The sequence below is a fragment of the Hippoglossus stenolepis genome, chromosome 15, assembly GCF_022539355.2.
Source record: "Hippoglossus stenolepis isolate QCI-W04-F060 chromosome 15, HSTE1.2, whole genome shotgun sequence".
Classification (NCBI taxonomy): Eukaryota; Metazoa; Chordata; class Actinopteri; order Pleuronectiformes; family Pleuronectidae; genus Hippoglossus; species Hippoglossus stenolepis.
This window is the reverse complement of record NC_061497.1, coordinates 9,188,894-9,214,243: the sequence shown is the minus strand read 5'-3', so window position 1 is coordinate 9,214,243 and position 25,350 is coordinate 9,188,894. Positions and strand designations below refer to the sequence as shown.

At 41.6% G+C, this 25,350-nt stretch overlaps 2 protein-coding genes across 4 annotated transcripts; one reads left to right on the top strand and one right to left on the bottom strand.

Moving 5' to 3' along the window:
• Positions 1–1,687: 1,687 nt before the first annotated feature.
• tbc1d8b (TBC1 domain family member 8B) lies at positions 1,688–18,184 on the top strand. Of its 2 annotated transcripts, XM_035178148.2 has the most exons (21): positions 1,688–1,956; positions 4,532–4,642; positions 4,931–5,049; positions 5,310–5,535; positions 5,961–6,201; positions 6,632–6,839; positions 6,985–7,152; positions 7,240–7,401; positions 7,596–7,746; positions 7,946–8,160; positions 9,074–9,191; positions 9,314–9,599; positions 9,678–9,807; positions 9,897–9,995; positions 10,079–10,147; positions 10,232–10,472; positions 10,562–10,627; positions 13,996–14,088; positions 14,225–14,272; positions 14,348–14,445; positions 14,545–18,184. In XM_035178148.2, exons 1-21 carry the CDS (start codon positions 1,830–1,832, stop codon positions 14,962–14,964), a joined length of 3,396 nt encoding a protein of 1,131 aa, XP_035034039.2. In that variant the 5' UTR covers positions 1,688–1,829; the 3' UTR covers positions 14,965–18,184. The 2 variants fall into 2 exon arrangements, with proteins under 2 accessions (XP_035034039.2, XP_035034040.2); XM_035178149.2 differs by lacking the exon at positions 13,996–14,088.
• A 2,814-nt stretch (positions 18,185–20,998) lies between these two features.
• Positions 20,999–24,723, bottom strand: gja2 (gap junction protein, alpha 2). Of its 2 annotated transcripts, none has more exons than XM_035179298.2 (2): positions 24,403–24,723; positions 20,999–22,970 (listed from the first exon to the last, which is right to left on the bottom strand). In XM_035179298.2, the coding sequence occupies exon 2, from the start codon at positions 22,917–22,919 to the stop codon at positions 21,849–21,851; it is 1,071 nt and encodes a 356-aa protein (XP_035035189.1). In that variant the 5' UTR covers positions 22,920–22,970; positions 24,403–24,723; the 3' UTR covers positions 20,999–21,848. The 2 variants fall into 2 exon arrangements, with proteins under 2 accessions (XP_035035189.1, XP_035035190.1); XM_035179299.2 differs by having other exon boundaries at positions 20,999–22,943.
• Positions 24,724–25,350: the final 627 nt, after the last annotated feature.

Sequence of the window (25,350 nt, the reverse complement as noted above, 5' to 3'; positions counted from 1 at the left end):
CATTTTCTGCAAGGAATAACTTTAGAGGTCACCTTAAAGCCCTGAGCTACGCCCCATCCATCACCTGCGGAAAGGGAAACATCAGCTGTGAGCCACAAAATATCAGTGCCCGGCCTCACGAATGCTCTTGTGGTTGAATAGGAGCTAATTCTTGTATTTCTTTACCCAGTGCCTCCACTCAGCCTTAATCTGTGCCACTCACACCATCAATATTTGATGACAGTTATTCACACTATAGTCTCTTCCAAAAATCCCTGTTGCAACTTCCTGACAAGTGGATCAGCTGCCATAGTGCTCTCATTTGCTTCTGAGGAGGAACAGTTAATATACTCGGGCTGAATTACATTTTATAATGTGCCCAACTTTTACAGAATATGTGGAGTGAAACTATGGTTAATATTAGGCTACATGCTTCTGAGAATTATAACAACAACTGCGTAGACCCTTCTTGAGTAACTCACAGATATTATATGTATTATAATTCCTTGCTATTTAGCATTATGAGGCTGCCTGGGGCTCAGGAGGTAGAGTGGGTCGTCCACTAACGAGAAGGTCGGTGGTTTGTTCCCAGTCTCACCCATTTGAAAGTGTGTGAATGATGTGACAGTGTGTTGAATCTTTGAAAATGCTGCACATAGATGCTGTGTGAAAGGGTGAATGGCAAAAACTGTACTGTAAAGCTCATTGAGTGGTCATCAAGACAAGAAAAGCTCTATATAAATACAAACCATTTACCAGTTTCAAGGGTGTTCAATAGTTCAATAGTTTTTTAAGAAGCCACAACTAAGCAAACATGATAAATGATTAATAGGGACTGTGGTGCTATAGAGATGCTGCTGATAAGAGGATGTTGCCCTATGTTTTAGCTAATGTATGCCTGTTAACTCCCTGTGCCTCTAATATTAGAACAACAACAGTATATGAACACTAATGCCTTCAGGCAGTGTGTAGAGGTTTAGAAGTTAAGTTAATAAGGCCCCATTATAACTAGAAGACATTACAGACACCACCGACAACAGCAATGTAAACAAGGAGCAAACACATTCTCTGACGTAAAATGATAACAAAGACTAATATGTGAATAAAAGGGAAAACTTAAAACACAACGTTCGTGGTTCACATAGAAATATCATTTTGAGTATTACAAATAATGATTTTATTTATATTCCTGCATTTTACCATGGATCTGTTTAAACAAATGGTTTAAAGCTGTAATTATCTTTGTCTTGTTTTCTTATTGTCAATAATAGGTGAAGCACTTTGAATTACACTAACCATAGTTTGTCTTTTGTTCTTGTCTATTAGGTCTAATTCTGTTGTGTTAAGTTACTTGCTTTTTATATTTGCACATGGAGCTGGGCGAAACGCAAATTTGTTCTGCTTGGCACTTCCTGTTTTATGGTCTGAATGACAATAAAGTTCAGACTTTGACTTTGACTTACCTTATCTTAAAATATCTTATCTTATCTTATCTTATCTTATTTATTTGATTATATATTTAATATTTATAAACATATTTATTTATTAAAATGGAAAATTTTCTTATTAATTAAAGATAAGTTAAATACAATCGCAAAACCTTTAACAATTATCCGATGTTTTTTATAAGACAGTTGACCCCGGAATCTCCTTCAGCACCGCCCTCTCGTCACAAAAACTACAATCCCAGAATGCCCTGCGCCTCTGGCAGCGTCTCCTGTCGACGTGTGAAGGGAGGGCTGACGATCCGGACACAAACAAATGTCCACGGGTTTGATGTGGGGCTCCGTCTCGGCTGACCGTGGCGTGTCGGGCGGATTTGACAGATAGAAGTCGGGGACGCTGTCAACATGTGGCTGAAACCTGACGAGATCCTGCTGAAGAACGCCTTCAAACTGTGGCTCACCGAGAAGGATAACGAGTACTTCGTGCTGCAGAGGAGACGGGGGTACGGAGAAGGTGGCGGCGGGCTGACAGGTAACGTTCAGCGGCGGGGGACAGCTGCTGCTGCCGCTCCTGCGCCAAGCTGCGTTCACAGAAAAGCCAGTTTGCAGCGCGTTGAGTGTCTGTGTGTTTGCTAAGCTAACGTGCTGTGTTCAGTCAGGGCGGGCGCTGCTCTGTAGCGCACTCCTCCACACACACACACACATATTTATATATATAAATGTCCTCATGGCAACAAGTACAAGCCAAGTGTCATACATCCCATGAGTCAGTCTGGGCGCTGAACAGCAGTTTGACAGTTCAGTGTGCAGCAGGGACTCTGTGTTTAGTGTACGTGTCAGTGGGCTTATCTGCTGTGTGTGTGCTAAACCAGTGGTGGATCTGGGGTTTTTCTAATTCAGGGGCCATAAGTAGGGGGGCCACAATTTACACTGGGGGGGCCAATTATATGTCCAACATCCATGCACAATTCCTGATTCAGTCAGATGCACGTTTAAGGCATTCCTTTACTGTCAGCTCTGTCACATATTGGGGCTGCCTCTTTTGATTCAAAATCCAAGCGTTTATCTGAACGTTCGTAATCCACCTGTCATGACCCGTTGGAATTCAAAATACAGTCTACGAGTGCATCATGGTTAGCAGTTATTCTCCCGATCCAGCAGAGGGGGATCTTTTGTCAGCTTGACCTATTGCATGCCCTCTTGAGTAATGGATAACACACATGCGAGTTTCAGTGGCGAACCTTTACCGTGTGCTCTCTACCAATTTGTGCAACTAAACATCCGCTTCCTGTGGCGAGGAAAATCGCAGCGTGGCTTTATGTGGAATTCTACCATGGTGAACCTTGACCCACAATATTCGCTTCACATTTGCGTATGTGACCTTTTTAGAATTGTGTGTCATGTCAAATTCATTAGAATGAAAATTTTGGAAAAACTGACAGTCCTACCACCCATTATTGAATATATTTTGAAAATTCAAGCACATTATTCACTTAAAAAAATAAAATTCTTCACAAATTGCCATATTTCTTGTTTGAATTGTTAGTAAGTGATAATTTATATATATATAAAAAAAGAAAAGAAAACTAATGACGTCCCCGTGTTGACACAGAGGTCACATGGGAAACATCTGTGAGTCTTTCTGTCTGTGACCTCACCTCCTGCTGATTGGCTGCTCTGTACCTGAACTAAGGTGACATGATTTTACATCACTGGCCTAAAAACACAAGAGCCATTGTTGTGTTAGCTTTAGATTCAAGTCACGGCTTAATAATCCTAATAATGGTAAAGTTCATTTTAACAAACAAGAACAACATGGAACTGATAACTGATAACCAGAGTAGTGTAGGAGAAGCAAAGTGGTGCAGTGTTTAGCACTGTGGCATCACAACAAGAAGGTAGCGTTTGCATGTTTTCTCCCGGTACTCTGGTTTCCTCTCACAGTCCAAAGACATGCAGATTTAGGGTTAGGTCAACTGGGGATTCAATTGCCTGTAGGTGTGAATTCTAGTATGATTGGTTGTTTGTGTCGAAATGTCAACCTTTGCCCAATGTCAGCAGCTCCAGCTCCCCTCTACAGATAGGTGGTGTGATGGATGGATGGATAGATGGTGTGTAAACTCTTAAAAATAGCCGCACTCTGCCTTTGCATTATGCAACATCAAGTGCTCGCTTGGGTCCTCGATTCCAGCCCCGAAAGAGACAAAACCTATTGTGTAATTAAACCTCATTGCGTGTCATTCTCTACTGACTTGTGTCTTTGAAAACAGTTGTACATGATGGTACAAGGTAGTACTTGTAACTCCAATGATGGTACAGTTACACAGTTTTGAACCATATGCCACAGCTTGACCGCTTTAAGGTAGTTAATAGATAATGAATGGTAATGAATGGGGTTCTAGCTGAAGACAAAAGGCCTGATGGCCCCCTCTGGCTGGTTTAATGATAGTGGAGTTTAATAGCATGCTGCACTTGAAGCTCCCTCCACAAGAGCCCTTTATATGTCTGAAGTATCTTTTATGTGTTTAGGCCCCCCTCTGCCGTGCCGTGTTGCTCTTCACTGATGAGAACATAAATTACAGGAACTGTGTCTGATCCCTTTGATCCCTTTACCGTGGAGAACGTGTGGAGAGCAGGTCTATGTTCAGCGGGCAGGCTGGTGTGATGCTGGTGCGGTGCATGAGAGAGTGGTTTCACTGCAGGCTTATTAATTATTCATGGAGGACATGTCAGGGAGAAGTTGTAAAGGTGACAGATTTAGCTAATTTTAGTTGTGTGACTCCAACATGGACCTGGAGGGCCATTTTTATTTCCACTGTCAGCATGACTGTGAAGCGACTGTGAGTCCGCGATCCAAATATATAAACAAAAGACTAAATGGTCCAAATGTTTTGTAATACACTGAATAACACTAGATAGCCACTGAATCTGATAAATTTATTCCCATTTTCTCACGCCCAAATCAAATCATGGGTTAATACACATATAAAAAGTTACATAATAGTCTAATAGGTCTTAAATATCACATCTAAATTTGATATTTGTCCAATCTGATTTTCAAAGGTGTCACATGGTTGAAGGTTATATCATTGCTCTGTATGTTACAGGCCTCCTTGTGGGAACTCTGGATACTGTCTTGGACTCCACATCCAAAGTTGCCCCCTTCCGCATCCTTCACCACACACCCGACTCACAAGTGTACTGGTCGATAGCATGTGGTACGTCACTGTCTTTTCCTCTTATCATATATATATATATATGTATATATATACTTTAATTGGTCGTTTTGAAATTACATAAGCTCATTGTGTATGTAATGACGTCCAGCAACATTCAGTTGCAATGACGCCAGTGACGCCAGTACTCCTAAATTCATGTAATATAATAATTAACTGTAAATGTAATTTTTTGGGTTATTAATCAAGACCTTTATCTTCAAAGATTGATAAATGTTCCTGTTTTGCTGCGTGTTTGTGTAATTTCTCTCGCTCTTGATGTTGCATTAGGTGTCACCAAAGAGGAGATTGTTCAGCACTGGGATTGGCTGCAGCAGAACATCATGAGGACGCTCTCTGTGTTCGACTCCAGCGAAGACATCACCAGCTTTGTACAGGGCAAGATAAGAGTAAGACTCACAACTTCAAACACAGCCAAATATTTAACACATTAATTTCTCACCAAGGCTATAATTGTAATGTAATTTTAATGTTATAAAATACTGAGTTTGGTAATGGGCTCTAAACTCTTGTCTGTCAGTTACTTTTTTTATGTTATAATTCCAATTATTCATAGACCTGGGGTCGTAAAAAACAGCAACATGTTTCATATTACACAGTAATTCTTTCCACTGTTAATAAAAAGACCCTTCAATGTTTCCTGTGGTAGGGTCTTATTGCTGAGGAAGGAAAGATGTCCCTGGTGCTGGAAGACGATCCTGAGAAGTTCCGAGAGGCACTCTTGAGGTTCGAGAAGTGGTTTGAGCTGCCGCCGCAGGAAAAGCTGGTCACGTATTACTCATGCAGCTACTGGAGAGGCAAAGTGCCGTGCCAGGGCTGGCTCTACCTCAGCACCAACTTCCTGTGCTTCTATTCATACCTGCTGGGGTCTGAGGGTAAGTCATCACTGTCATTTGTCTTGATAGTGTTGATTGGTGGTAACAAAGTCTGTGGCAGCTCCTAATGGCCACCATACTGGGCTTTTGTGGCCTGAGAGGACCATTTTTCCATCATAAAGTAGCTCTAGGTAATTACAGCTGCCATTATTGTGAAAAGCTGTTACAGTGGAGCTCATAGTGGAGTCATGGAGACTCATAATTAACTCATAACATAGAGTGACATTTTCACAATGAAAAATATTTAAATGATCTGACATCAGCATGTAGTCTGTAAAGGCATCATTAAGTATGTTCTTACTGGAGTGAAAACTGGACCATAAGAAATTTGACGTGGACAATGATCACAACAGCGATGACCATTCAGTCACTGTCCTTGCATTTGTGAGCCTTAATGACTGATTTCATTTTCATCCACTCTGCAGTGAAGCTTGTCATCTCCTGGGACGAGATCTGGAAGCTGGAGAAAACTGCCAACGTCATTCTGACCGAGAGCATCCATGTCCTGGCTCACGGAGAGGACCACTACTTCTCCATGCTGATGCACCTTAATGAAACCTTCGTCATCATGGAGCAGCTGGCCGACTACTCTATCAAGCGCCTTTTTGACAAAGAGGCCTTCAAGAAAGAGCCGGCGCTCTCCGACCCCATGCAAATTACCAAGAGGTGATGTCTTTCCGCCACACTGAACAGCCTTACATGATCCTGTTAGCTCTGGCTGCCATCAGCTGGAAGAGCCAGAGTTAAAACCAAGTCTGACTTGAGTCAAGTAGCATTTGTGTGTTTGTTTTTAACCTGCCTTGAGTATATAAGACAATACTGGTGTACTGACATATTTATGTATATAAGACCATACTGGTGTATGTATAAATATGTCAGTTGTTTATTTTGACCATTTTATATACATATTCTAGCTTTCCAGTGCTAGAATCCCACTGTGTCATTTAGGAAATAAATGTTTACATACATTTTTTAGGTTTAGAGTTATAGTAATACAACAATATAATATGACACAATAATATAATAATGCAATAATATAGACACTGTAATATGATGTTCTTCTCATGACATATTTTCTGTTTTATTTCCACCGCAGAGGCCTAGAAGCTCATGCAAAGAGTGCGCAGTTCCGCACGTTTTTCAGGCTTCCAAATGAGGAAAACCTGTTAGAGGCGCATGAGAGCTTCCTGTGGGTGCCCTTCTGCCATTTTAACACACTTGGCAAGATCTGTCTCTCGGAGAACTACCTGTGTTTTGCCAGTCAGGATGGCAGCCAATGCCATATCATCATTCCAATGCGAGAGGTAAAGTCAAACGAAGGGCAGCATTACAGGATTGATTTTTTAAAAAAAAACACTTGTAATAATGGACAGTCTCAAATTGCACCCTGCATACTGATGAAGAGCTTGAAAAGTGAACGTCTGCTCTGCCAACATTGCCTTCTTCCAGATTGTTAACGTTGAGAAGCCAGACTCCAGCAGCAAAGCTTTAACGGTGTGTGTGCGCGGCAAGAGGGCAGTGCGGTTCTCCGAGGTGCGAGACTATCAGCGGCTTGCCAACGCGATTCGTAGCAGGTGTGGCATCAGTCCCAGCCCTCAGCACTCCGCTTCATCAGAGGTAACATGTCTTTTTACTCTTTACGTACTCCTTGTTCACTCTGTAGATTGCAGTTATATTTGACAGTGAAAATGATTTGCCTCTAAGGTCATACGAGGCGAATGTCAGTCACTCATCAACCACTTTGAGGACAATCCAGAGGATGTGACTCTCATGGTGGGACAGAAAGACAGCAGCAAGGCTGTCAGCACAGAGGCGCTCATGACGGTTTTCCACCCCCAGGATGTTGAAAACCTTGACCCCAAAATGGTAAATACCAGAGTTCTGTTCAAATCAAGCTTACATCAGATTTCACCAACCACCACATTACTTATCTATGCTCTGCAGCATGGAGCTGTGCGGGTGGATATTCAATCTATTCAGGGGTGGACTGAATAAAAATGAAGCTTGCGTTGTGAGGTATATACAGTAACTGTGATGTGTGCTCTCTGTGTGTTTGGCAGCTTAAAGAAAAGATGAAGGAGCAGTCTTGGAACATTCATTTCTCTGAATATGGACGTGGCACAAGTATGTTCTTCACCAGGAAGACACGAGACTTGATAGTCCGTGGTGTTCCTGAGGCCTTGAGGGGAGAGCTGTGGATGCTTTTTTCAGGTATTTAGTCATCAATCCATGTTTTGTGCAGTAAACGCTATGCCGTGTCAGTTAGATTTGTTTTCAAAGCTGTGCGTGGTGGAAAATTGTGTTGTTTTCAGTTGTTCGCTCAACATAAATAATTAAGAAAAAGAATGAACTGATGCGTGATCACTGCAGCATCTGTTTTTGGACTGACTGTGGGTTTTGCCCCCTGTAGGAGCTGTGAACGACATGGCCACTCATCCCGGTTATTACACTGAGGTGGTTGAACAGTCTCTGGGCACGAGCACTCTGGCTACAGATGAGATTGAAAGAGACTTGCACCGCTCCCTGCCAGAGCACCCGGCCTTTCAGAGCGACACAGGGATCTCAGCTTTACGCAGAGTCCTGACTGCTTATGCCTACAGGAACCCTAAAATCGGATACTGCCAGGTACTGTGATTTCTTTAGGCTTGTAGTTAACTGGCAGGACAAATCCTGGTTGACAGCGCAGCAGAAGATTGGCCAGACATGTACACAACAACAGGAAAATATCCAGAACATTTAGGCGAGGGCTGGCGTCTGGGTACATGATGTGTAATTTCCACAACGGCAAGCACAGTGTTTTTAATTTGAGCACATCAACACTGGCGTTGACCCTCATTGTCAAAATCTCTTGATTCCCCTTGTCTTTACAATGCTTCTTTTAGACATGCACTGAACTATGGGTAATCTCCTGAAATTTTCTGCAGGGGCTGTATGTGAGAACACAAATTGCCGGGTCAGTTGCTGCGGACATTCTCCGTAGTTTCTCCTGGCAATCACCCACAAAAAACCCTTGATAATGTCCAAGCGAGTGGTCGTGTTGATGTGTTTTCTGATATACAAGCATACCTGAAAGTAGCATTAGAGGCAGTGAGAGGAAATGCAGAAACAATTATTAGTCATTATGATTAGCATGGAAAACATCCACATAAAAACCCAGTTATGAGAAACGCCCTAATCATACTTCCTTAATTTCCTTCGTGTTTTGCAACAGTCAACAGTGACAGACGAGCTGATCTTTACGGTGCACACTTGTGACCTCGTTCTCCTCGTTTTTGATTAGTCAGTTTGAGACATTGTGCGGCAACCTTGAAAAGTAGAGGTTATTTAAAAAAAAATAGGACAAGTACTCTGAAAAAAAGCTCTGGAATTCAGAAAAGGTCACAGATGCTCTGAAAGCATCGAACATAATTCTAAAAAAGCACAGGCAAATTTCTCACACACGATCATCCTTACGCTGGTCTTGCAGTTGATATACATTTCTATATTTAAAACTGAAATAGTCTATTTTTTCTGAAAGTGTCCTTCTCTGTCTCCTCAGGCCATGAATATTCTCACCTCAGTTCTCCTGCTCTACGCAAAAGAGGAGGAGGCGTTCTGGCTCCTAGTGGCCGTGTGTGAGAGGATGTTGCCGGATTACTTTAACCGCCGAATTATTGGTGAGAGGGGAAGCAAAGGATGTCATTCTGATACTGCGTCTGTTTGTTATTTTGGGACAGTTATCAGTCTAATCATTTCAGAAGTTAACTTGTGCTTTCAAACGTTGTCCGTCTTCCTTTAGGTGCTTTGGTTGACCAGGCCGTGTTCGAGGACCTGATTCGGGAAAACCTGCCCCAGTTGGTAGAGCACATGACAGACCTGACTTTCTTCTCGTCCGTATCCCTGTCCTGGTTTCTCACGCTCTTCATCAGTGTCCTGCCCATAGAGAGCGCCGTGAACGTGGTCGACTGTTTTTTCTACGACGGCATAAAAGCAATCCTGCAGCTCGGCCTGGCTGTGCTGGACTACAACATGGATGCGCTGATCAGCTGCCATGACGACGCGGAGGCCGTCACCATCCTTAACAAGTGTGTGTGAATACAGACAAGGCACGATTTGACAGATTTTAGGCATCATCACTGAATGTCTCTATTTCTCTTTTTCAGATTCTTTGACAGTGTAACAAACAAAGACAGCCCGTTACCTCCCACGGTGCAGCAAGCGTCAGTGGGACATAATGATAAATCATCCCACTTGAACGTGGATATCAGTGAACTGATCCGAGAGGCCTACGAGGTACTGCCAGATATTTAAGTGTCAATTTCATTCAGCGAAGTCGGGTATTATAGTTATATTATAGATTTAACCTATCTTATCTTTTATAGAAATATGGAAACATCCGTTCAGAGGAGGTCGAGAGCTCACGGAAAAGAAACAAACTCTATGTGATCCAGACACTGGAGGATACGACCAAGCAAAATGTTGTAAGTGGCCGTTGACTTAAGAGGAAGTGGTGTAATTATATTGCTACCGTGGCATTGAGGATTTATTTCAAATATGTTTTCAGATTCGAGTGGTGTCCCAAGAAGTCAGATTCAGTGCCTCACACCTCGATGAACTTTATAATTTGTTCAAAGTGAGTAAAAAACATGCTGCCAATGTTCATAATGGAGAAAAAAGAGACAAACAAGTTACATTTTTCTTGGTTTTCTTTGTGCAGAGGCAGCATTTCCTCAGCTGCTACTGGACAATGCAGAGTCCAGCTCTTCTCCATCATGACCCCAGCCTGGCGTATTTGGAGCAGTACCAGTTGGGTTTCCAGCAATTCAGCGTGCTCTTCTCTCTTCTGGAGCCCTGGGGTTTCTGCACCACCAAGAGCACCCTCTCCCTCTGGGTCTTCCGCCTGATAGACGAGAACCAGGACGGCCTTGTCAACTTTAAAGAGTTCTGCTGGGCCATCGGTAGGTTCCCTTGTTCTATTATTTTCTCTACTAGTGCAGCTGCTGACCTCATTACTTCTGCTGCTAACTGCACATTTCTCCTCCTGCAGACACTTTGTGCTGTGGATCTTTCACAAATAAGCTGAAATTCCTCTTCAAGCTGCACTTGCCACCAGGTGAGTAACGAGCAACGGACAAAATCAGCAGCTGCGAATGTGAATTTAACATTTTCATGTGACAACTTAACCCCTAACCCACTGTGTTGTTGTTATCTTGCTGCTTTTTTGTGTTACTGTATCTTTGGCTTGAACTTCTGACCCATTTCTTTCACAACATATCTATAGTGACAGTCGACTCCCGCAGGTTCAAAGTTCACGCGCTGCAAATGTTTAGCATACAGGATTCTTTAGTCTCCAGGTTCTACCATCACATCAAAGCAATAACATGACGGCAGCATACACACAGAGGTAGAACACACTAAAATAAAAACACAAGGTCATCGGCCTGTGGTATGTGTTGTCATTTCAGTGATCCAGCTCATAACTCAGCATTTGTTGAGTGAGCAGAGTGCCTGGGGGAAGAAACTGTCATGGAATGTGTGGCTCTTGTCTGCATGATGTGGCAGTGGGTGCTTGAGGGGAAGGGGTAGGAATAGTCTATGTTGGGTGAAAGAACTTTGCCATGGCAACGATGGGTACATGACGCTGTGAGGGCATTTTGCACTGGGCGTGTTCTCGGCAAAGGGGATCTGTGATGAGGAAGAGCTGCTCAAATTACAACTGACAGATTAGAGGCGCTGTTTCGCGATGTGCTGGGCCAGTGAACATCAAGCAGCAAAGCTTGTTTCATGTCTCGTGGAGGAAACGCTCTGCTTCAGCACCGAGGACAGGTTCTATCCAGATGTTACATTTCAAAAGTAGAATGGCACATACCTCTGCCCAGGCCCTCACCAATATCCACACTCGTAGATATCAGTTCCCTAAATATGCCAGATTTTTCTTTTCACCAATACCCATGAATTATTCTTTGGTAAATTGGTAAAAATGCCATATCTCATAATATTGAAGCCAGGGTTGGTAATCCTGAAAAAAACTAGCAAGAGCAGGCTACACTTTGAAAATATGCAACCGATGCCCTGATACAAAAAGCTCCCCTACGATGTTGCCATTTTGACATCACCATGTTATGCATTTTGGGTTTAATCTATTCCTGAAGCAAAGTGTGCAGAGATGTTGACTTGTGTATAGAAAAAAGTAAACCAAAGACCTCAAACATTTAACCGATTTCACAGTCGGGCAGCCCTGAGCGTTCATGATCAGAGGGAGAGCCTGCATCAAAGTGTGTGGCTATGTAAGATGGTTAGGGGCTGGGGAGGGGGGGGGGGCTTTGGAACAGGGCCCAACGCTGCATTGATCAGGGAAGTGAAATCACCCTTAAGCTCGGCTGCTGTGATCTGCATATCCCTCACAGTAGGAAATGTTGGCTGAACATACCGTGGGCGTTTCTTATTCTGAGGACATTACAGAAAGGACAAATGTTCACATCAGGAGTTCACTGCTAACAGCTCTGCATCTCCGCTCTCTCAGGAAGACATGAATAGTGTTGGACTTGGTTGTACACATGAAAAGTGCCACATATAAAAACTGGATAGAAAGAGCGCTGGCTTCAGTCTTTGGCTCCTTCCTCAGCTCCGCACAGCCCACCAGTCAGAGAGTGAAGTGTGTGTAGATGTTGGATTTGAGTAAACTACTGTACTGCATATTCAACTAAAGTGGATTTGAATGCGTTTATATCAACAAACTTAACTAAACCAAACTGGCACTTTAATATATTTTAGCATTTCGCTCAATCTTGTATCTAAGCTGAAAATTGCTATTGTGTATAAAGGTGATTGTTTGATTGTAAGGAAGATTATTCAAGAATTACAATGCAATGTGATGGGAAGTTGGGACATGGGTGAAGAAACAATCCATACAATTTTGGGATGGATTGGGACAAAGAGGTAGATCAAGGATATTTTTTTTCACTTTCTTAAACATTGCGTTTTCTTTGATTTCTTAAAGCATAATTCATGGATCTTGATGAAGAAATAATCAGGTATGTTTAGAGGACTGATATTTATGTGTGTGCAATGTGGTGCATATTTAAAAAAAATCTGAAATATGAACTCTACTGAGAGTCATTCTAATTTGTTTGCTCGTACACAAAAACAACTGAGCAGATTTCCACAGAACGTGGTGGAAGGATGTGCTACGGGTTAGGCAAGAACCCATAAAATTGTGAATCTTGATGGGAAAAAATAAGGCACATAAAGGAAACTGATATGTGAGTGTGTGAAATTAAGTGCAGCTTGATTGAATTTAAGGGGGGAAGGTATGTATTCTACTGAGTGCCCCTCTAGTTTAGATTAGATGTTTGGATGGACATTTTAGCTGCTTCCTGGCTGTAGTTAAAAGGTCACCACAATCAGGTTTATCATGTTTGGATCATGAATGAACGCCATTAATAGAAGGATGTTTGTCATGACAAAGAAACACTCAAGTCACCAACATGACAGTCATCAGGCTGTTAGGCACAAAAGCTATCGGGCAAATATAATAAGTCTGCTGGCTTGTGAGGGTAATTGTATAATCCAGGCATGCAAACTGACACGCATTCATACACACACACAGACACACACAGACACGGTGGTGGGGGTCGGAGCATAGAAGTACATCACACCCCACATTATAGTAGAGTGAGAAAATCAAGTGATTCAGGCAGAATTTATTTTACAAAGGAATGAATGCGTTTTCCAAACAGCACTTTCTTTTCTCCGCACAGAATCTATGTAAGTGTGTCTTTATCCTCATGTAATAACACTGTACATAACAATGAGTTAATGCACAGACACACATGCAACACCACCACGAGCTACAGCATCACTCAGAAGATCATGTCAGAGAGGAAAAAGGGGAAAGTAAACCGTATTTAATGAACTCAAAAATCTTGTAGCCCATCGTGTGACACCTGAGGAAGAATTAGCCTCTGGGGACGACGGCCAATATGGGGCTTTCTGCCACTCGGGGGTTCCGGCATAGGCAGCTGCCTTTTGGGGTAAGACTCTGACTTCTGTTCACCGAATAGTCTGACGAGTCCAAATGAGTCGAACATTTCTCCACAAAAAACACAAACAGTGATGCTTTCTGTAGTTGTTTTAGGTCCAGATGACATTTTGAATGCAGGGTAATTAAAAAGATGATAGCGGTCAATGTGTTCCACCACTTTTGCTCTCCACACGGACTGTTTACCTGCGGGCAAGCAAAGCCTGCTCAAACATGATTGGTCAAACAAGAAACAGAAACTTCCAAACTCTTGTCCCTCACTTTCAGATTCTGCAAATTCACATACAGAATCTGTTTATAGGGATTAATAAAGTGATAACTCAATGTTTATGGATTTTCTATGTTTTCTTCAATCAAAGATTTCCTCTTCATAACTCTGGTGGATCCTCTGTCACCTCTGTCTCTTGGTCTCTGTGCACTTACAGACAGTATCTTTCTAGCTTTTACAGGTAGTCCTTTGCACGTAAAGGAGCAAAGAATCCAGCACTTTATTCCAGTGACTGAAGACTCCTCTCACTTGAGTAGACTCACTGGTTAGCCTCTTTACTCTTTCTCTTCTCTGCAATTTCACTTTCCCACTTGATTTTGTGGCAATTCTGTAGTGAATGCAAAGATTTTCCTGGAAACCTGTTTTCTACAGTTTATTCTCATGCTGCTTTTAAATTTCAGCATTTGATCTTCCAGAAGATGGCGTGATAAGGAAAAGCCCAGAAAGAGGTGATGATACACACAAATTTACTATGAACGCACTATGGCTACAACAGTTTGTGTGATAATATTTGTGTGTGACAGGTAGAGGAAAGGTGGACCTGCAGGCCTACCTGAAACAGTGGCAAAATGAAATACTGAAGAAAGAAGAAACCATCAAGGACCTTCCCCGTATTAATCAGGTAATTTAATATAAATTGTGTTTACTTTTTACAGGTTGAAGTGTCAAAAAAGAGTTAACTTCACTTTTGCTGAACAACAAATCTTTATTTATTCCTCAGACTCAGTTCATCCAGTTCTCCAAGACCTTGTACAACATTTTTCACGGCAACCCAGAGGAGGAATCTCTGTACCGAGCTGTGGCCCACGTTACCAGCCTCCTCCTGAGGATGGAAGAGGTGGGACGGAGGCTGCAGGAGTCGAGCAGCCCGCCCGAGTCCACGAAGCCCTCCGGCATCTCTGCTGCGGAGGAGTCTTCAGCCGAGGACGCCTCCAGCACCCCGGAGAGCTCTGACACCTCCAGCTCCCACAACAGTCAGGACGCAGGAGCCGAGGTGGATTGGTCGTTCTCGTTCGAACAGGTGCTGGCGTCTCTGCTCAACGAGCCGACCATAGTTCGCTTTTTCGAAAGGCCCTTTGACATTCAGCGTAAACTGGCACAAGCCAAGGTTGCCCAGCTGAAGCTGAAGGTAAAGAAGTGAAAGGATATGAGTTGAGGAGTGAGTTGATGCTTTGCTTGCAACCCTAGAAGTCATCATGAATTTAAGTCTCTTTGAGAGGGTGGTCGGATTTGGCGAGGCAGTCAGTAAGATGGCTGGAGAATAGAGCCCGACCGATATGGATCTTTGGGGACCGATGCTGATACCAATATTAGGGAGTAAAAGAAATTCTGATACTAACATGTATATATAGGCCAATATATATATATATATATATATACGCAATGGCAATGATTCCCAAGATGTTCTTATTAAACCCTCATGGAAAAGAAGTGTAATTGAAGCTTGATATTTTAAGGTTTAACCATAAACTTTATTATAAATAACTATAAATAATAAATAATACAAAATTTACAAAAAAATTTGAATTTGGATAAACTTTTTTTTAATGTAAACTGCAAACATAAATCTTTTCTGCATAGCCTATTTTGTAAGAGTTTTCTTTTGGCAAACATAAATGCTGGTAATTTTTATTGGCAAACAGATAAATTGGTCGGGCTCTATATATTGATTTCAAAATCTGTGTGTGCATGTGTCACTGTGTGGTTTGGATGATGCACAACATCGTTAAGTCACTTTAAACACTGTTGTGTGAGTCCACTGACCAACACTTTCAATGCGACTGTTCCTCAAATTGAATTATGCATTTTCTCTCATGTAGCCTCAGATTCTTCATATCATATAAAACGTAGTTCAAACTATTTTCCCTTTCTGCCCGGGAGCACAAACTCTGTAGTTTTATATTGTATAAGGAGACGCTCAGGCCCGTCCTCTGAGTTTAGAAACATGACACATGAGTTTGTCATGGCCGCTGTCTCTCTGATGTCATGCTTCGTGACGAATGACTCAGGACGAGGTGACCCGGGAGAACGCAGGAAGATTTTCCTTCTGGATGTCTCGATATACATTTTATCTCTAAGATCACTATTCGCTGCTGTAAAGTGAAACATCCTGTAAATGCTAATGTGTCCTGTGACTGCCGTGTCTCCTCGTGAGTGTATCCTGTAAATGTCAGCTCATTGTGAGAAACACCAGCTTTTTCCAGTCGATACAGACGCAGAGCTAACGGTAGTACCACGAGCAGGGACGAGCTGTAGTGCCGGAGCCGTGGAAAGATTTCAGAGATGAGGAGGGTGTCGGATAGAGTTTATTGAAAGCGCAAGTGATTCGATTATGGTATTATGCATTTGCAATAACATGAGAGAACGCTGCACTGCCACAGCACGCTCATCTCTCTTCAGCACACGCACTAACAATGTTATAGTATGACTTCAACTTCTTGATCTTTACAGGTAAAATAGTTTGAATCCCTCTGCACTGCTGCAGGGAGACCACCTGTGTCGTCCTCTGACATAGTCTCAGAAATGTGCTGTGTGTGATCTTCACTGTTTGCTTCTGTCAGTCTTACTGCAAACGTAGGGTGTTCCGCTCTAGTATAGCTGCAGCAGTTTTGTAAACATAGGTCAGTGCAATAGGTGTTTGATTATTGTATTTATGAGGCTAGTATTGGAAGTGTAATATATGAGTTAGCAGACTTTTGTGGACACAATTTAAACCTTTTTGAAGGCCATTTTATTTTTATTGAATCTCAGGGTGCAATTTGTTTAAAATGAAAAGGGAGAAAAGGGACATTTTTTCAACCTGGGATATGTAAAGTATATGACTGAGTTATATATATATATACATATATATATGTATATATATAGAGAGAGAGCGTACAACTTGTCTGTAACATAAGTATAGAGCATGTGTAGCATAGTTACAGGATTTGCCACATTATGCTAGCCTTCAACAAAGAGCAACCATTGCTGCTGACTTAAGAAAGATTTGACTTCTAGTTTCTTCTTATCTGTGCATTTTCTCTTTCTTTTCTTTTTGCTTCTGTATCAGTAAATAATTTGCACAGTTGTTTGAGATCCACAAGCTGCAGATACGTGCCTGTATCTCAGCCAGATCTCCGAGGTGTTGGATTCCAAAAGGTCACGACTGCTTCAGCTGCAGCGTGTTTTATCTCCTGGGGCCAAATTCACACATTTATAGAGCTTTATCTCTGCATGTGTAGAGGAAAAAACGTGTTTTAGAAGCTTCTTAAATGCAAGTGCAATTTTCAGTTTGCTGAAATGACTATTTTGACATTTCCTTGAAACATTTTCTTGTTTTCTGAATGAAATACTTATTTTTTCACTTAAGACTTAAGGAAAAAGTCCATTTCATTGTATAATTTTTGAATTAAATGACACGGAATATAAGTGGGTTGTACATAATCCTTTTAGTTCTCATTGTAACTGTAAGTAAAAATCACTGTTACTGTTTACATGACTAATGTTGGGAAAAAATTCTAAATATGACCCGTCATCTTTGATGCATTGTGATTTCTTGAATTAAAAAAATTATAAGTGGCTTAATTTCAGTATTTGAAGCCATAATGAAAACGTAGTGAGTTTCAACATGAAAGCTCAGCCTGAAGCTTCGGGGGCTGAGTAGTTGATCATATTATTCATCTATCTCCAACAGACATGTCTCACCGTGGTCTGACTGTTTCAGTTTGACTGTTTATCTGCAGGTTTTTGCTGCATTTCTTGCTGCTCCATCGACAAACTCCCAAGAAGTTATTTTTAGATTCATATTATGAAAGAGTGTGTTGTAATAATTCTGCTAGAATTGTGTCATGCTCAGACTATCTCTGATGATACAACTTTAAAAACATAAAAAAGTTTGCTTTCAAGAAATAATTTGTCGGCCTTCATGGGGAAAATATAGAACTGTGGTTAAAAACCTTTTTGATGCTCAATATTTTTCTTAGCTGTATTTCCTCAGGCCTGGTTTCTGAAAGCTGGCACTTGAGATGATATTTTTTTTTTTTTTATGTTTGTGGTTTTCCCTTGGTGTGGAAATAAATTCAAGGAGACAAGTTCGGAGGAACAGAAGAGGGAAATATTCAGCCCCCCTGGCATGATGTCGGATAGGCCATTAACCATCATATTGCTCCATATACTGCTTTAGTATATAATCAACCAAGTCCTCATATCATTTTATGTGCAAATAGAGTCTACAGCTTTTATAGACTGTAGCTTGATTGAAATCTTATTCTGCAAAATACAGTATGTTGCACAGATATTTCTGTTTACCTGCTTGATTATGTTTTTTTATTATTATTTGCATAAAAATGTACCAGAATAAAGAGGGAGGATTCTATGAATAATACAGCTTGGCTCATTCTTGCTGCATGAAGCACCTCTACATGCACTCACACATCACCGACATGATTTTTAAATAAATATTGGTTTGTATCAATCTGTGTACATTTGTATTTATTTAGCTATATGCATGTGAACAGTTTATCATATATGGTTATAACTATTTAGGGTTTAGACAGTTGCTAACTCACAATTCTTAACACTGAAATTACTTTTCCAAAACTCATCAGCACAGCCACTGTGTGGATCATTTTTCATTTCTTTGACACAAAATGCATACAATTGGCACATTTTTGAATATTCTGTCATTCAGGTTGTGATTATCCAATAGACAGTCATACCTTGTCTGCCAGTATCTTTAATCAAGTCCAGTTGCCTTTAAATAAACTTTTTTTTGGACAATCTTTTAAATGAATGAACGGCTGTTTCACTCAAGCTCGACCACCACTGAAACTTACCGACTTACATTTACATTCAAAACCAAACATCATACATCCACTTCTAAAAATAATTATATATATATATTAAAAAAAAAGGAACCCCGAACTGGGTTACACAACACTGTAGGCATTCCACCATTTCTTCCAAGTCACAGAATGGTCTACAGCAACACCAACAACAAACAATAAATATCTACAATCCAATAAATCCAATAAAACTACTGTTCTGTGATGCTTCTACTGGTTTGTTACACCACATTTGATTGGGAGCCGGATGTTAACTGAATTAGAAATGTTTGAAAACTAGAAATGATTTATATTTGTGTTTATTTCAAATCCACATGCTCATCGTGTGAAGAATTTCCAGACATGATCCAAATGAGTTATGGTGCTTCTGTATACAAAAGGCCAAGTTTTAATGACAGAGACCTGAAAGGTAGGCGCGACACAGCAGCAACATAAATAGCTTCTATATGGAATGGCAGAAACTAGGGATCATACTTTGGGCCACAATAAATCATCATTAACCAAGAAATGTATCCTCGTTGACTCGTCCTTAAAAGTGTGGACTCTTGTCTGTTTGATTGACGAGCTGCGGCGTGACCCCGGTGGCGAATGGTGTCTATGTGTCGCTCAAACTATTCTGGCTCAGAGATTTGGTTATAACCCGGAGTTCATACTGTAACCTTAACCCCCGTCACCTGTCAGTTTTCAGCCTTGTCCTGTCAAGCGATATAAGGCTGCCCTGAGACTTCTTTTCTTGGTTCGCAACATTAATGAAAGTCACCGGAGACATTTCTCTCCTCTTACGGACAAACTGTCCTATCATCGTGCATCAGGGCCGCACTTTAATCCTGCACGCAACTGGCCTTGGTTAACCAAGTATGACTGTACGAAATTATTCTAACTTTAAACTAATTCTGCTGCTCTGACATTTGAAACTCAGCAGCTTTATTTGTTAGAAGTTAAAATGATAAACTAATAAATCACAGAGAAACCGAGCTAATCTTTCAGCAAACAAATAGTTACAGTATGACTAAATGAAATAAATTACTGCAGTTGTCCTCCCTGCTTGAGGCCAGATGATACACAGGGCTGTCATTGACAAGTCGTGCTGGTAAACTGTCTGAACCCTCCGGCCAGTGTTTGGCTATTTTAAGGCCGCATCATTTTCCAAATATTAGTGCTGCTTCATTATTCTGTGAACAACAAGCCTCTTTGCCAATATTTTGGCAAAAATTTTGGCAACAGCTGGTGATTGTTTCGGATGCAGGACAAGAGGATTTTTGGCCTCCTGCCCCCGTTTCTCCCACAATGCTCCTCCAAAGTGTGCATGAGGAGTTATTTATAGCTGCAGCGAGGAAGCCTTTGAAGCGTAGCTCTCAGTCACCGGCGTATGATGGTATGTGTTTTGAAAATGCATCCGTCCACAGGGCTACTCCGTCTTTCAGCTGGTGGAAACCGTGCTGTAAACATGGCAGCTAAAGAAAAGAGAACTGGGCAGCGTTGATGCACTGTGCGGACTGTCATGTAGCAATGATCCCACACAGCTCCACAAATAATCATAGTATGTACATACCCTAAGGATATTCTTATGAGATATCCGTGTCTGTATATATTGTTAAAAACAGTCACAATCTGATCATTTGAATGCAAGAGTTCACTGTAGATTGACTCTGTCACAGTCTCCTATCCAATCAGGGGTGTGTAGTATTTGAACACATAAAAGCAGCCAATCAGGAACTAGACCTTTTACTTTACTTGTATTTGAGAAACCTCATGAAAACAATCCGTCTCAAGTATTATCCTTTTGCTACAGCAGATTAAAACGCACTTGGATAAAAAATACTTGTATGGTTCAGAAGGACGTGATATGGGCCGAGGAAATAGCTTCTCCGTTCATGTGATATTATGCTCATCATTTGAAAAAAAAAAAAAACTCAGGTCATTTAAACTCAAACAAGGACGTTATTCATAAAAGCTCAGATACATTTTTTCCAATGAAGTTGAAGCGGAAGTTGTTTTCATGACTTAAACAATTCAAACTCTTGAAATCTACACCTACTGTATATCTTATCTTCACACTAACTGAGTTTACACTCCCATAAACATCCTATAAGACGTTTGTATCAATGCAAACACTGTTCAGCTCTCACAATGTGACATTTCCCTGCCTGAGGGATAACTAATACATTTTAATGACTGGTTTTTATTTACATCGCACCATCCTCATCAGCCCCCAGCAGTGGATACGTTGTGGAAAAAGCTGCATGTGAGCAGAAAGAAATGCTGTCAGTGTAAATCTGACATTTTTATGTCTGGTGGGGAATGAATGGAGGTTTTTCTCAGCCCGTCGATGAACAAAGTAGATGTGAAATCTTGACAAAACACGTGTTTACTGCTCAATATTTTATTGAATTACAGTCACAAATAAGTAAGCATGATTAATCATTGAATGTTAGCGTAAGTCACAATATGTCAATTTGTAGACAACCCAAATAAACATGTTGAAATTTATTGCCAGTGTTTATTGAAAAGTTTCTTGAAATGATAAACAGCAGGGAATTCCGTCATGGTAAACTATTTGGCTCATAGATATTTCAACATCTTTTGTTTGGACATGCAACTCGCAGTTTTAGTTTAAATACATTTGTTTGTAAACAAAAAAATCTCAAGTAATCTGCATCTTTGTCACCAGCAAATATGCAAAGAAAAGAGTGTTAATTAATTTGCAAGTCAACGTTGTAGGCAACGCAAAGGCAGGATTTGTGAATACACAACATTGTTTTGAGCTTATGATGCCAAAAGATGATGTCGTTGCATCATCCACAAACTGACAGTGAGAGAAGGGTCAAATGTATTTAGGCATCACTCTTTCAACCCCTGCCTTCTTAGAAACATTATGCCAATTGCTCTCCTGGATTTACCCACTAAAAAGATGAGACCACAAGAGCCATCTATGGATATTTCCTTTATTTGTGCCTATGGGTAATTAACCTTTCACATTAAAAAGTCCTGTGAGCTGAGGAGTTCGGGTAAACGCACTCAATACTTGTTCTATGCACACAAAGCTGTCCCTGTGTGCTCTCAAATCTTGACTTGCAAATCGATCACAGCAATAATCTCTTTTCTGTTCACTCAGTAGCTTTGTCACGAACAGTTCTCCATACTCATGCAAAGATCTCAACAGGCTAGAGCGTGTTGTTCCTGAGAACAAGAAGAGGCTCCTCTAGATCTTCAGGTCGTTCAGCCTGCTCTTGTTGTTGCTGTGCTTGCTCGACTGACTGTTTCTGCGCTGGTTTTCAACGGGCATCTCAATGGCAGGAGTGGCGGTTATCCTCTCATTCACATCCTCCCCCTCTGATTTTCCTTTCCTCTCCACAGCCATATTGTCTCTGTTCTGCTTGTAAACCACTTTGCTGTTGTAGGGGCTGTAAGCGGAGTTTGGTTCTACTATGCCGTACTTCGAGTCTGTGGGGAAGGGCTCGGGCACCACAGGATGACCAGCAAAGTAGTTGTAGCTCGGTACGAAGGGCATGGCCGGCTCAGTGAGGTGCCTGGAGGCCTCAATTGCGGCCTGCGAGCGTCTGTAGCGGAGTCCCTGGTGGCACTTTTTGAAACCAAGGTGGTACATTTCCACCAGGTTGAGCAGCAGGGAGATACAGGCCACCGCCAGCATGAAAAGGATGAAGATCGTCTTCTCGGTGGGCCGGGAGATGTAGCAGTTCACCACGTTGGGGCAAGGCCAGCGGTCACAGGTGTACATCGGCTTGAGCTCAAAGCCATACAGGAAGTACTGAGCAACAATAAAGGCCACTTCAAACAGGGTCTTGAAAACGATGTTCAAGACGTAGGTTCGCAGCAACGCGCCTTGCAAACGCACATGGCCCTGGTTGTCTTTAACTGGGGCCTTCTTTGTCTTTCTCTCAAGCATCTGCTGCTGCTTTTCGTTTTGGATGTCGAGATCCGTCTCTTTCTGCTTTTCCTTTTCCTCCATGCGGACCAGATGAAGGATGTGGCCCAGATAAATGAGAGTCGGCGTGGAGATAAAGATGATTTGCATCACCCAGAAGCGGATGTGAGAAATGGGGAAGGTCTTGTCATAGCAAACGTTCTGACAACCAGGCTGCTTGGTGTCGCAGGTGAAGCCGGACAGCTCGTCGCCCCACACCTTTTCAGCGGCGGTTCCCAGCACCAGGATGCGGAAGATGAAGAGCACCGTCAGCCAGACTTTGCCCACAACGGTGGAGTGTTCCTGGGCGCTTTCCAGCAGCTTCCCCAACAAGTTCCAGTCCCCCATACTGGCTCACAGATATGGCCTCAGCTTTATTGAAAAAAACAGGATGTAAGACTGTAAAAAATAAGAAAAATGTCAGGTGTAAAAACAAGCTGCAAATACAATTCTGAAGTAGAACTTTTTAAAGTAGATGTTTAAAAATGTTTCATTGGAGGCAGACATTTCTTACATGTGCTGACTTTTTTTGGAGGAAGGCCTTAAAGAGAGAGGAGCTAAAACCAAGTGTTTCAAACAGAGGATGAAAGAAGAGCTGCGGCAATGGACATGTGAGGAAAGTGATGCGTTTTCTAAAAATAAAAATATAATGTAAACCTTCAGCATTGATTACATGAATATGAGCATAATATGTCTACTGTATTTACTGGATGATTACAAAAGCGTGTCTGTGGTTTGTTGCTGGGCAGGTTGCACACTAAAGTGTATTTCTACAGTGTGGCTGAAAACAGCTCCCTGATATGAACCGGAACAGTAATGAAGTTACCCAAAGCTGAAAGCTAAAATAGCTGAATAGAGCTGAAGGGAACTGCCGAGCTGGATGGTAATTTTATATGGATTTGTCACTACAAGGCGCCTTTTTCATCAAACAGTCATTCTGACCTTTTATTTTAGCAGCGCTACAAGCAAGGGATCAATGCAGGATCCAAATAAACCTGATACCCATCACTGTATCCTGTCTTTTAACCCATTTATGCATGAAGAATTTATCAGTAAAGTCTGTTAATAGGTTTGTTTGTTAATGAATGATCCGATACATACACTTTCAAGATTTACTCACGACATCCCTTGACTGCGTATAATTACAAATACTGTATCGTTTTTTGCTGGCGGCGTGGTGCTTCAGACACCCTGCAACCAAAGGTCACTGTACTTCAGACAACCCAGAAGTCACTTTTCAATAGGAACATTGATTGATCATGAGTTCACCATTTGTATTCTGAAATGCTACGATCTATCCAGTGTGCGCTGATAAAACGGACCAGGACACAGCGGACTGTGTGTGAGAGAAAGCCCTGCAGCAGGCTGGGGAGACACGACGCCTCAGAGTGGATCTTGTGACACAGTACCCAACAGTGCTCCCCAACCCCAGAATTAGGTTTCTAGTTTAAATTCCAAAGGGGCTTTTTATTATGGCATGGCAAAAAAAGTTTTACTGTAAAATTAAACATCACTTAAAAATATGATCACACTGAGAGTGACTGTGAATGAGAGCACCTGTTGTAAATATCAATGACACCAGACAGGAAATAAAGGATCCAGCAAATCACTTCTCATATAGTAATAACACTTCTTAGAAGGATTATATTCACATATATACAAACAGTATTATATATATATATATCATATAAATATAATATGATATGATTATACCATTTTAAAAACTTTGGAACTAGGGGAGTCCAACAGTCTGAGACAAAGTGGCCTCAGACTATTGAACCAGCATGTTTCTAAATAATTACCCTGGTTATTTTCATGAAGAGAGACGTACCTGATAATGTTCATCTCCCACCGCAGCACAGCTCCAGAGTCACTTCCGAGGCTTCAGTTCACAGAGAGGCCATGTTTTCCTGAAGCCCTGAGGAAAGTGCAGCACCAAGATAAACTTCTCTAAGATAGTTTGCTCTGGCAGCTCTGTGATCCCGCCTGCCGCCCTCCCACTCTGACCTGATCAATGCTCAGTCAGTGCTCGACAAACCATCACAGCCCGAACCCCTGCCTGGTCTCTCTGTACGAGCACAGATTGAAGATTGGCTCTAGAGAAGTATAAATCCCCCCTCGCTCTAGAGGTGTCTCCGTTGAGCTGAGTGGCAGCTGAGGAGTCCAGTGAGGGTGCAGGTTAGTCTTACATGTCAGGGTGCGCTAAATATAATTCACGGTGAAGGGAGTGGCTTTGTTGTCACTCTCATGGTGATATGACCCTTGACAGCGTCACACACTGTGGAGCCTTCCCTCAGTGCTGCAGTCTGGGTAACTGCCTGTTGAAGAAGGGACACCCGTTATTCATGGTGGTATCACATACAGAGAGAGAGAGAGAGAGAAATGTACGATCCTAATTCTGTTATTCAATGTTTCCAGTTCCGTTTCCAGTGTCGCTCTGGTGTAGACCACAGAACAGTGGTGGAAAGTAATAAAGTACATTTACTGAAGTGTAACTAAATATAACTGTTTGGAACTTTACTTATTTCAGTTGGTCCTGAACTCTGCAGTAATTTACAGCTTTTCTATTTCACATTTTCATCCCACATGCGTAATATATGATTAGCTTTAAGATATGCTGCATTGCTACAGATTTCAAAGTCACAATATATAGAGATGGATTAAACTGCCACCTGGAGCAGCAACTATCTAAATGCTGTGTAAACATAAATGCATCATGTAACAAATATTCAAATATCTAATGTGTTTAATAAGCTATAGCTCTAAAGGTAGACTACCT

Excerpts from the sequence above, each read along its gene's own strand:
- tbc1d8b (XM_035178148.2), top strand. The coding sequence starts at position 1,830 with ATGTGGCTGAAACCTGACGAGATCCTGCTGAAGAACGCCTTCAAACTG. Across the intron at positions 5,536-5,960 it reads ATACCTGCTGGGGTCTGAGG|TGAAGCTTGTCATCTCCTGG; the intron begins GTAAGTCATCAC and ends TCCACTCTGCAG. Across the intron at positions 9,996-10,078 it reads ATACGACCAAGCAAAATGTT|ATTCGAGTGGTGTCCCAAGA; the intron begins GTAAGTGGCCGT and ends ATATGTTTTCAG.
- gja2 (XM_035179298.2), bottom strand. The coding sequence starts at position 22,919 with ATGGGGGACTGGAACTTGTTGGGGAAGCTGCTGGAAAGCGCCCAGGAA.